General features: G+C 41.9%; 1 protein-coding gene across 1 annotated transcript in view; it reads right to left on the bottom strand.

Moving 5' to 3' along the window:
- Window positions 1-12,818, bottom strand: part of DNAH9 (dynein axonemal heavy chain 9) — a 213,083-nt gene that overhangs the window by 141,862 nt on the left and 58,403 nt on the right. The window contains exons 29-30 of the mRNA XM_063120447.1: window positions 11,138-11,312; window positions 490-663 (exon numbers count right to left, since the gene is read on the bottom strand). Of these exons, the coding sequence (XP_062976517.1) occupies window positions 490-663; window positions 11,138-11,312 (349 nt within the window). The remainder of the gene's footprint in view (window positions 1-489; window positions 664-11,137; window positions 11,313-12,818) is intronic.

The following is a 12,818-nucleotide window of genomic DNA, read 5'->3' on the forward strand; positions in this document are numbered from 1 at the left end:
GCTAGGGGGACACATGAAGACTAGAAATACACATTACAGGACACTATGATTCAAATTGCCGGTGATTTCAGTATTTTGGACAGTCAGTCATCCAACCTTCATGCAGAAGGGATGCTCAGTGCACTCATTTATCTGAACAACATTTCCTCAATGAATACTGTCCAATTATCATAGCCCAGGCAGAAAGAGGAAGAAGCAGAGGGACATGCAGAGGAGAAGGGAAGAGATGAACAACAGCCTCAAATTGGCCACCACTCCCATAGCAATTAATTGGAAGACTGTTCTAATTGACATAATGTCCATTTTATTCTTATAAAATGCAGTTGCTTTCTCACTTCAGAACGAATAGACAAACTAATAGAAACAATATGCACACACACTCTTACCTGACACTGTTGTATCTGCCTGTTTCTCTCTCTCTCTCTCTCTCTCTCATACACACACACACACACACACAGGCACATATACAGAGAGAAGCACAGTACTTACCTGTAATGGTATTTCTGGATCAAATTCAAATTTGGGGATGAGCTTGGACCAAGGCTCAAATTTCTTTGTTTCTGGGTCAATGTAAAAGTCAAAGACTGTTCCCTGGGAAGGAAACTTGATGGTCTTGAACTCTGTCACCCACCATTTACTGAATTCAACTCTGTAGTCTACAAGCTGCCAAGCAAAATCATTGAAGAAAAATGTTTTTACTGCACAGATAATTGTTTTAAGTTTGATGAACTTCTCTGTATTAAATCACCTGTCCAGAGGACACAGAAAAGCCTAAGTTTCTCTTATCAGGATGTTTTTCCATCATTAATTTTTTTCATCCCACTTCCCACCCAGTTTTATCTTAGTACACTTATGTCCTTAAACAAATAATTATCTATGATGGAAACTGCTTGATACGAGATCTATCAGACTTAATTAAAGTTGTGTAAACAATCAGATAATCCAATTGATTGGCTAAAGACAGCAGGAGGCTCACATCAAGTTAGGCATAGCAAAGTCTTTCTCCATCAATCACTGCAAGCTTCTGTTTCAATATGTCATTGTCCTTGTTTCAGATTGGAAAACAGATTCCCGGATGCAACCGGTCCACAGTTCATTCTATAGACCAATTGACAGTGTAGGCCTAACTAGTTTATAAATGTTACAGCTGCTGTAGAATATAATGATCTGTACAACAAGCAAGAGGCACATTCCAGCCCACCGATAATCAATCTGTCTACAGGAGAAAGGCACCATTTTCCATGCGCCCTTCATAGCAATGCACACAAGATATCTTCACAAGGAGTACGAGCTGACTGTTGTGTGGCATTCAAGTTTGGGCACCTGCTACTCAAAGTACCACCAGGCTGCCCTGTTGATCCTGAAGGTGGTTAACAAGCACCATGACCTGTCCTGTTGCTGGTTGGCTGGTGTCCTATACTAAAATACACCTCTGTTGCCTAATCCTAGGACTTGCTGTTATCTCCAAATATGATTTTAATAAAACACATTGATCTTCACAATTTTTCAAGCAGGAGCCATTTTGGCAAAAGATCTTCCATGTAAAAACTACACGAACTACTAAATAATGAAAGTAACACAGAACAATATATCCATTATAAATAAATTTGTGGCGGGGGAGATTGGAATGCAGAATGAAATCTTAAAATAAAATCTTGTGTTGTACTCCGTCTCAATCCAGAGGAAGAGGTGGGTAGAAAGGCATTGCCTTCTGTTATAAATCCCCTGTCCTTATTTTTCATTCTGTTTTTGTATCTTTGGTGTATTTATGATTTGGTATTAACCCCCCCCCTCCACCTCTGACAAGAAGACAGTAGTTGCTATACAAAAGGTATATCTCATAGCAGTACAGTAATGCATAGACAGACTGAACATTAGTTCAGTAGCACGCCAACATTCCCACTTGTCAGAGCTGAAAGGAAGTGAAAAACACTCTTCTTACGCGCCTTTGCTGCCATGTGAAAGAGAGAGGTGCTCAGAGCCCCTGTTTTGCATGTAGAAGGTCCCACGGTCAATCTCTAGCATCTCCAGGTAGAGCTAGGAAAAACCATTCCCTGAAACCCCTGGGCAGCTGCTGCCATTCACTCTCGACAATACTAGACTAGACAGTCCAAGAGTCTGACTCATTAGAAGGCCACTTCCTATGTTCCTCCATCTCTCCGCCTCCCTGCCAGCCCTAATAAGAATGCCCCTAGTAAGATGGCCAGCCGGCAGCCTTGCCCTCCACAGCAGCACGACTGAACAAAACATAGCCCAAAAGTAAACTTCATAGCTGCACAGCATGCCCAGAATCCCACAATTTCAGAGGACATTGCTGCTCCTATTTCAGACCATTTTTCTGCCGCCCTGCCAATCCTGTCCTGCCGCTCTCCTTCCCTCTCTTGGGGGTCTTCTTTGCACTGCCTCCTTGTTTCCTTTGGAGGAGCACGCGGCACTGCACATGACATCAGAAGCAAGCACCAGCTTGCAGAGCCAGTCCAGGGAGGTGAAGAGCTCTCATCGTGCAGGGGGAGAGAAAGGCAGAGAGAACAGCACTGCAAGCGGGGCTGGAAATGCACCCCTCAGGCACAGGGGCTTGTTCGCACAAATCAGCAGGGATGGGACCTGCTGCATGCAAAGCAGGAAGTTTACCACTGACCTGTTGGCCCTCTTCACTTAAAATAAGAAACTGCCTTATACCGACCCAATTCCGACAACACGCCGTGGCTCATCGTGGGTTATTTCTTCTGGTGGTTGCGCTTGGATGGCTCATTCACACGTGCAAATGGATGCTGCAGACATCCAATTAGCAACATGTGCGCATTTCATTACTCAGCGCAGGGAGCACCCTTGCTGCCATCCACCACTCCACCCTCAACTACCCAGCAGGGCTTCAAGGAGAAATCCACCTCCGCTGGTGGCCATCTTCAGCTGAATGAAACACTCTGACCCAGAAATAACTGTCTACCCAACCTCCAACCCTTGTTGGATTCTTTATGGATTATATTTTCCAGATTTATTGGCTTCAGACACTTTTCCAATATAGCAAGTCAGTGGAGATCATGAGTTCATTTCGCCAAGGCTATCCAACTTCCACTAGAGAGTAGTGATTTGTTTAACAACAACTTACCCGCACCAGCTTCTGACTTTCCCTGTAGACAGTCCTGGTTTGTGGAGTGTTCTTCAGATTGTTATGGATTCTGCAGATTCATAGCTCCACTGGATTATATCCAACATTAATCCTACTTAAAGCAGACCCACTGAAATGAATGGGTATTAAGTCAATCATGACAATGGGTCTACTTAAAGTAGGATCAACACTGGATACAACGCATTGGCCTTATAGTAACTTTCATTCTCAGCTTCCACATGGCTGCAATACTTTTCTATTAATTGCAAGGAGGATCTTTGCTGCAAAGACCAAGTTTCGTCCTAGAATCATAGAATAGTATAATTGGAAGGGGCCTATAAGGCCATCAAGTCCAACCCCCTGCTCATTGCAGGAATCTACCTTAAAGCATCCCTGACAGATGGCTGTCCAGCTGCCTAATGAATGCCTCTAGTATGGGACAGCCCACGACCTCCCTAAGCAATTGATTCCATTGTCGCACTGCTCTAACAGTCAGGAAGTTTTTCCTGATGTCCAGCCGGAATCTGGCTTCCTGTAACTTGAGCCCATTATTCCGTGTCCTGTACTCTGGAATGATCGAGAAGAGATCCTGGCCCTCCTCTGTGTGACAACCTTTCAAGTATTTGAAGAGTGAAATCATGTCTCCCCATAGCCTTTTCTTCTTCAGGCTAAACATGCCCAGTTCTTTCAGTCTCTCCTCATAGGGCTTTGTTTCCAGACCCCTGATCATCCTCACTGCCCTCCTCTGAACATGATCCTGCTTGTCTGCATCTTCCTTTTTTTAAAGAAGCTAGCACAGACTAACAGAGCTCTAAACTTGAAGCCTCTCCATAAATCTGCTGCTGCTGTTGCAGTTCATTTCCCTCCAACTGCCTCTCCACTTTTTAATCACTATTACTAATATTTGTATTGGTTTTATTTCAAAAAGACACCAACAGAGGTGGGCCCACATAATCCCTCCCCTTCCTCACATCTTAGGCCACCTAAAAATAGGGAAAGGGAAAGGAAAAATTAAAAAGTTGGTAGAGTACAAGAACAAGCAGCTGATATAGGAAGACAGGGCTCAGAGAAACTGGTTATCCTTTTGCACTAAAATGATGTTAAACTGAAGGAATTCAAGCAACCCACACAGCCAGAGCAGTGATAAATTTCAGCTGCTCGCGCAATAGCGGCTTGCTGATTTTAATGCTTTCACCTCCATCCCTGCCTTTTAGAGAAGGACCTTGCTGCCCACCTACCAGCCTGCAATAGTGGGAAGGCATTCATATTGTTTATTCTGACATTTCAGCAGCAAAAGGTCAAAACTAAGGGCAATTTCTATGGCGAGCAATAAACAGATTTTATATTGGATCATTTTTCACCAGATCTTTGCTTGTTCTTATTCAGACTACAGCACTTCGGATCCTTAGCTCTGACATTTACGGAGAGGCAGGGAAAGAAACATGGAGTTCACTGTCAAGAGCAACGTTGCAGAAGGAAAGTTTGTCTGATCAGAAATCCAAACACACCTTATAGAATAGCCCTGCAGTGAAGATGGATGCTTACAGGAGATTTAGCACACTCCTTTAGCAATGACAGAGCAGAAACCCACATGGATACTTGAAAAGTATCACAGAAAAATCATGGAAGGAGAGATCTAAATAACAATTTCTCTCATTTAAGCAATGCTGATTCACTATGTTTACGAATAAAAAAGGGTTTGATACAGTAGAAAAAGCTCAAAGATATCCATTAATCATCTAAACACATCCTCAATATAACTAACTTCAATGAATGGTTGTGATTCTGGCTACAGCAGAGATGCATCATTTTACTTTCTGTCTGTCTGCTGTTTCCAAAGCCTCTTGCTTCGTTTTCTGGTACCTGATTCCCTCTGTTTACTGGATAATAAACCTCTGATCGAATGATCCAGAGAAACAGATTAGCTATTTGAAGACCCAAACTGTATGGAGTATACTCTTTGCTTAGCCCAAACTTGCTTAACGAACCACACACATATATTAAAATATATATATTATCTGCACTTGGCGCAACTTCTGCAATTATCCTGATGTCCAGATAACCATTTGGTGACAAAACCAAGCAATCCTTAGAAGGAAGGTGCGGGGTGGATGGGGAATGCCCTTTGTGCATATACCTGGAGGAATGTTGCTCCTGTCCTGGCTGCCACATAGATTATATCAGTTTCTCATGATATCCAAACTGGTGAACTGCTATAAGGGCTGCCTATGAACAAGGATTGCAGACCAGGATCCGTGACTGTAGGCAGTCCTCAAACCACTTCCTGCAGTGGTAAAGTGGTACATTTTGAAGTGCGGGAGCTCATAATGAGAGCCCTCGCCATAGCCACTAGCCATACTCCTAAGAGGAAACCACACTCACACCCACCCACATACATACACACACTATTTATTTATACTCAAAGGAGCTAATACTCTGGTTAAAAACCCTATCATAAAACACAGCATCTAAAACAAAAACAAACAATAACAAAAAGAATCACCATTACGTTTACAGGGTATAACGGCAATCTTATGCATAGTTACCCGGGAGTAAGTTCCATTTCACTGAGTGGTGCTGCTCCGACTGCATAGGCTCAAATTGTAAAGTACATTGAGCATTAACAAAAGATCTTCAGTCAGCTGAAATGTAACCTTTAGCTTTTAATAAGAAATGCAAACAATCTTGCAAAGACGTGTTATCATTTAAACTGCTAGCGTGAAGCATGAACTCTTTCAAAGACAAGGAAATAAGTATCCAGCCTCTGCATGATTGTTTTTCTCACTTGCTGACTTCCTTTATTTCAAGGATGTGGAACTTCCAGTCTACAGGCCTAATGCAGGCCCTGTCCCACCTAGCCTTTCCCCCTCTGCCATGGAGGGAAAAGCTCTGATCTCCAAACAGTAGCTGAGCATTCTGTGGAACAGAATGGCTAAGGCCAGGGGAGGAGATTGCTGTGTGATTCAGTCTTTTTTTTTTCCTTCTCAGAGTTGTCCTACTTACTTCTGAGTAGTGATGTAGGCCAAAAAATTTTTTCCAATGCTTCATTTTTCAACAGAAACATTTCTGTTTCCTAAGTTGTACAAAGAATGGGTGCCAATTGCCAATATAATATTAGGCAAACTTGACCATTTCAAAGTTTAATTAACGTTTTTCAGGTGAATATCCCTAGCATGTATGTGAGAGAATACATATATGACATTGAAATACATGTATGTCTCAGAATGAAATGAAACATAAGAAGTGACAGCGAAGGCTGAAGGTGCCCCAATAACTTGAGCATAAGGAAGTCTAACTCCACTGAACTCTGATGAGTGATTGTCAGCATATCATTCACAGTTCTTTGGGTTGCTAAAATTAATTAACATGCCAAGAGTCTTCAGTGCCTTCCTTTTTTTCCTTAAATGTAAACAATGTAAGGGATGTACATGCTATTTTCTTTAAATGTTTACAAATATTCTACTAAAAACAATCTACATAATGTAACATTTAAACCACATTAAGGGTGCAATCCTATGCATGTGCAGACATTTAAAAAAAAAGACAATTCCCAGCATTCCCAACAACCATGGGGAATGCTGGAAGTTGTAGGACCTTTTTCTGTCTAAACATGTATAGGATTGTGGTTTAAGTATGCTTTAATTTCCCCTCCCCCCCCTCAAATAATTCAGGTCAAATATTTGTGGGACAAAAAAGTAATATGGGATACTTTCTTCGCATCCAAACATTTTCCTAATCTGCACTGGAAAAAGTTTCCGCTACAAAGTACAAATTTCCCTTTTTAAAAATTTTCCTATTCAAAATTTTCTGGAAAACCCACTACTGCTTTTGAGTAATCATGCCAAAGGTTGCCCTGCTTACTTTTGAGTAGACATAATGCTGATGCTTATTTCTTGGTAGAAATGCTATTTGAAAGTGCTGCTGAGTGATTCAATTCCGCTTCTTTCTGAGCCTTGTCTTGCAGAGATTTGCCCTGCTTCTGACTAGATGCAGAGACCTGCCCTGCTTACTTGTGAGTAGACATGCAGAGGCTTGGTATTTCAGATGCTATTTGAAAATGTTCTTCAGTAATTATTTCCTGCATACAACTGTGTAGACATGCACAGGCTGCTCCTGCTTACTTGTGAGTAGATATACACAGGCTTAATATTTGTGATGCTATTTGAAAGTCTTGCTGAGTGAATCTTTCCTGCTTAATTCTGAGTAGACACACTTTCTATTATAAGCTGGAAACAATGACATTTGGAAGTGCGTACGAATTTTGGCCCTGACTACGTTTGTCTGTGGCCTGACTCTTCACTGGAATGTGGTCCCCAAGAGTTTCTTCAAAATGGAATCAGGTCTATCAATTACTCTGGCATTCGAGCAGATGATGCCATCACTCCTGCTCTAAAAAAAGTCCTGGAACTTTGCTTCCCTGCATTCGCCCTCTACTAGTTTCCTGGTTCGGATAACATGGGAAAGCAGCATTAAAAGAATCCAGGAAGTCTCCTCTGCAGATGGGCATGCCAGAGGAGGAGGGAGAGCTCAAGCTCATCACTCATGCATGCTTAAATAAACCATAGTTTTAACAGCCCTGTTACATCTAAGCCACCCCCACTCTCTCACACACAGAGTTTGCTAACAAAAACAACTCCCATCAGTCATTTGATGTGTAAAAGATTGTGATTAAGACATTACTACTTGAAGTGATTAATCGTTCTTGAAACCTGCATACTAATCTCACAGTGTACACACAAGGTCAGAATTCCCTTTGTGTTTCTTTTTCTGCTTAAAGAATAAGCCTTGCAAAGCTCAAATGCCGAGCTGCTCTCCACAACCAAAATGGATACAATAAAAGTGATGGCTTCATCTACATTAACAACAGTGTAAAACAAGTTCAACAAGAAAAGCCGATCCAGTTACATATCTTAAGGTTTCTAAATAAACACTGTGAATTCAAGAAAATGAATTGGGCCCCATCAAGGGGAGATCAATGTTAGTGGCTATTCAATATGCAACTTGACTTTATTATGGAGTAAAGCACACCCGATGCAAAAGCGTAGAGTGTCCTGGGACTGCTTTGTTGTTTCCTTCCTCCAGACCCTATGAATATTGGCAAATGGCAATCACTACCTCTTGTAGCCATTCATATTCACTATCCTGGGGGCTACATTCTCTCCAGTGTGGAGAGAATGTAGCCCTGGGATAGTAGTTATTAATGGCTATGAGCTTATGATATGGTCAGGGTTAAGGTAAAAATAGAGCCTCCATATCGTGTCGTGATACTGTGCCTCTATGATTACTAGATGTTAGAGGCAAACAACAGGGTGGGCTGGAATCCCCACTATGAGCTTTCCAGAGGTATTTGTCCAGCCACTGTGAGAGACAGAGAACTTGACCAAATCGACCTTCAGGATTCCTCATTACATCAGAACACAGGGAACTGTGCTTTGTTAGAAGCCAGAATTTAAACCATGGTTTAAACGAACCATAGTCCCTCAAATTGGGAAAAATGGGTAACTGTGGTTTCTTTAAAAGTAGATGTGAAAACTTGTCATCTCCTCCTCATGGCCACATAAGGCTCATACAGGTTTATTCATGAAGCAAGAAACTACAGTGTCTTAGTCTGTTACAGCCAGCCAATTCTTATGTTCTCATGTTGCCACAGGATGTAGTGATGACCTCTAGGCTAAAGGGCTGGAAAAAGGCAAAGAGGTGGAAATGGCTTTAAGAAAACAATTTGAAGTGCTATTAAGGATCTAGAGAAACTCCAGTATGAAGAGAAAGGAAGATATTATTTGGGATTCAAAACAATACTGTAGTAGAGCATAGCATTTGCTCTACGTAATACTACGGTAGAACAAAAAAATAGAAAGCTGGGAAGATTAAAACCCAACATGAATTAATAAAAGTACCCTATAATGTTCAAGAGTGCAATCATAAATAAGACCAAAAACTCCAGCAAGAGAAAGAGAGCTATCATTAACAATATAAAGTAGCCCGCCAGACTGAAACTTAAAGAAATTGAAGTGGACTCTCACTCTCCTATAAAGAAAAATAAGAGGAAAAGGTGAATGAATCAAAATGAAAGAGTTACTCTGTAATTGGATGAAGACACGGAAGATGGTCATCACCCTCTGGAAATAATCAAAGAAGTCAAAGCGATTGGAAGGAATCAAGAAACAAAGTTAGTTGTGTTGACCATAAGAAAACAACTCCAAAATCCTTATTAGTGTAATTATTAAGCCAACCAAAAGATAGATTTATTTATTTATGTATTTATTTATTACATTTCTATACCGCCCAATAGCCGGAGCTCTCTGGGCGGTTCACAAAAATTAAAACCATTCAAAGTATAAAACAACAGTATAAAACCATAATATAAAATACAATATAAAAGCTCAACCAGGTAAAAACAGCAGCAATCTGTTTTGCTGCAAAGATCACAGAAAGCATGCATCACAGAAAGCATGCAAGTTTTCGAGATCTACAGATCTCCTTATCAGGAAAGATATTTGGTGGGGGGGAAGGGACTGTGGAGAAGAAAAATCTAATTTGATAGTGAAATCATAGTGTCTACATGTTCAGGGTCCCAAGATGAAATGTTGGAGGGAGAGGTCTGCAGGCATTCAAATTAGGCTATGCAGGTCATACGATAGCTACATGTTTGGACTTGGAATTACCCCTAGGGTCACTGGGAACAAGAACAGGAAAAATGTTGGATCCCCCATTCTGGACATATCAAATCTAGCTGTTACTCAGACATATTTCCACCCTGGGTGAAGCACATGGGTACTTTTACCAGTGGATTTTGTATCATATTAGAGTCAGGAGCCTGAGACACAGGAAACAGGCGTTGGAAAAAATAAGATATGCACCTGCAAAAATGTGAAAACCTTTCTCCATTAGAAATTCCTTCTAAACAAGAAAACTATGGAACAACTGAAACACTAATCATTACTAAGGCCTGTCATCAAAAATTGAGAAAATGAATACGGAAATGAGGCGAGAGCTTCAGGCTTGCATTAATGATATGAAATACTAAATTAATGACTAAATAACAGAGGTGAAAAACAGGATTAAATAAATAATTGGATATGGAGACTAATTTAGATGCAGCATTAAAATGGAAAAGAAATCCTCGCTTTCCATGGTACCAGTCAAAATAAGTTGTGAAGAATAAACTCTGTTCCCCTCTGTCTACAAGGCAAGGGGAGCTGTTTAAGAGGCAACAAAATCAGGAGAGGAGAGTTTCACAGCCCCCGGATGGATTAAAACAGAAGGTTAAAAAAAAAGAGTTTTACTTTCTTCCTATCAGCGGTGTAGGGGTAAATTTTGAAGTGCCAAAGCTCAGCATGACAGTCCTCACAGCTACACCTCCAAGGAGAGTCCAACATTACAGGCAACTGTGTTGATCCATATCAACAAACCAGGTCCCTGATTTCATTTGCTAGAAGCCGGTCTTTTGTAAAGCACTTGAGTGTTAACTGCCCATTCAAGACCAAGCCATCCCCAAATTTCAGGAACGTCCTTGTGTAGAAGCCATGGCAATCTGACACTCAAAAACTCCTGTCACACCAATTAAGTTTAGCAGACACAGAACCATGGTTGGATTTATATTACACTGCAGCTAGCACCTACGAACGCTTAACACGATTGCAAATTTAGAGCGGCCACCAAATTTCGTCTTAATTTCAAAGCTGCTGCTAAAACAAAACAAAACAAAAACCAACCCCCTGAAGAAATTTCTAGGGGTATTAACGATACTAGCCTCCAAATGACTACCAGACTCTTCTTTTACAAGGGATGTTCCGCTCACTGGGCAATGTCTCCTTAACTCCCAGGGAGGCTCACCTTTCACACCAGGATTCCTCCAACGTGGCACATAAATCAGCTTAGTTCTCTGTCACTACTTTAGTAAGGTCCTGCACCAACACACACACCCTAACTCTGGGGGTGAGGCAGAAACATTGAGCGAGTTGCCAGTTTAAAATGTGAAGCTACATTAATTAGCTACATTGTTGTCAGAGAACAAGATCTTCTTACCTGGTCTTGGAACATAGCTCCACCAAAGGCCCAGATAGCAGCAAAGACAAAATAAAGTTCATAGAGCTCTTTGGGGCAGTCTGGAGGGGTATTCTGCTTAGTGAGGAGGCATTCAAGGAGGTAACACAACATCTGAACCATGCTCTGCTCAGGAACTGGAATAATCTTCTTAAATCTATAATGGGAGAATTGAAAACTTATGAAGTTTAATTGGATTTAGCATGACTGCCATTTAACAATATGAGGAGATAGGCATATAAATCCTCTTTCCGAACATTAACATTCTTTAAACTTTCATTGTGTATATCTTTCTTATCCACTGCTACAGAGAGGAATAAAATACCATCAGTACGCAGCCAAGTAATAACTGTAATCATAAGTTTGAGCCATTTTAAAACTTTGATCCTCTTGAAAGAAGTGAAATGGAAGCCTTGCTAAGGGCACAGATTTGCCATGAACGCAATGAGTTCAGAAGTGGTCAAATAACAGAGTAATAAAATAAGCCCTTTCATCTCATATTTTACATGGGTTTAGGCTACATTTACAGACATGTGAAGCCGGAAGATCCCTGCAGTTTGCTGAAAAATAATTATAGTTATTGGAGGGGCCGAATCTACAAAATACACTTGTCTTGGAGCCATCTGCTGCTCATCCCGAGAGCTCCACGTGAAACGTGCAATGAGGCGTCAGGCTGCTCTTTGCCTACAACAGTCAGTGACATTGGGCATGTTTATGATCATGAGATCGTTGTCTTCATCTACATGTGGCGCGCGACATCGCGGCCGCCATTTTGGATTTGTTTTTTTTAAAGGAAAAGGAGTGCACAAGCGCTCAACTGAAATTGTACGGGTTTTTTTTTTAAAAAAAAAAAAACCTCACACTCCCCCACTCCTGAGGAACTCCGTGCCTGGCTCCTCGTGTTACTCATGAGTCGCTGGGGGGGGAACCGCAACGGCAGGCCACATGTTCCATGGTCTCGGGATCATCCCGAGACCACGGAAAAATAAAAAATCATCCCTCCCTGCTCCCGGGATGTCCTGCGTGTCATGTGGACGCACAGGCACGATCCCGAGGATATCGCCCCATCTAGCCATACCCATTGTGTGAAGACAAACGTGTACTTTTTGTTATCCAATTAGAAAAGCAAGTAATGACTTTCCCTAAAGCAAGTGGCAGGTAGAACTGGCTTCCTCAGGAGCCACCACTTCAAGTTGCTCCTGGAGCCTCCGATCAGCAGGTCCTCCCCTCACCATTCCCAGCAAGGAATCACACTAGGGCTGCATACTGGAGGTGGCAGAGGAGGAGTGGCCCGGCCCTCTTTCATCTGTGACCCCACCCACTGCTGGCATGCACGCACATAACCAATGTGCTTGTCTGGAGCCAATTCAGCCATTGGGCCAAAAGAAGTTCCCATCCTTGATCTACAGGACTACTTGTCCTCTCTGCGAATGGTGCATGTGAACAATTGGCTGGACTATGGGATTTTGTTGGGACTGCCACTCCATTACTTGGGGCGTCATCAGACAAGCATTTTATTACACGCTCGTTACTGGGCACTCACAGATTTTTGCAGGTCCTATTCGTGATGTCGCCTGCATCCCATGCACCTCCCACCCCTTCTAGCCTTCTTCGTGGGACAAAAAAAGACCCCGGTAAATCCGAATTATTTTTGAGACGGAAC

This window comes from Elgaria multicarinata, chromosome 3, assembly GCF_023053635.1.
Source record: "Elgaria multicarinata webbii isolate HBS135686 ecotype San Diego chromosome 3, rElgMul1.1.pri, whole genome shotgun sequence".
NCBI lineage: Eukaryota > Metazoa > Chordata > Lepidosauria > Squamata > Anguidae > Elgaria > Elgaria multicarinata.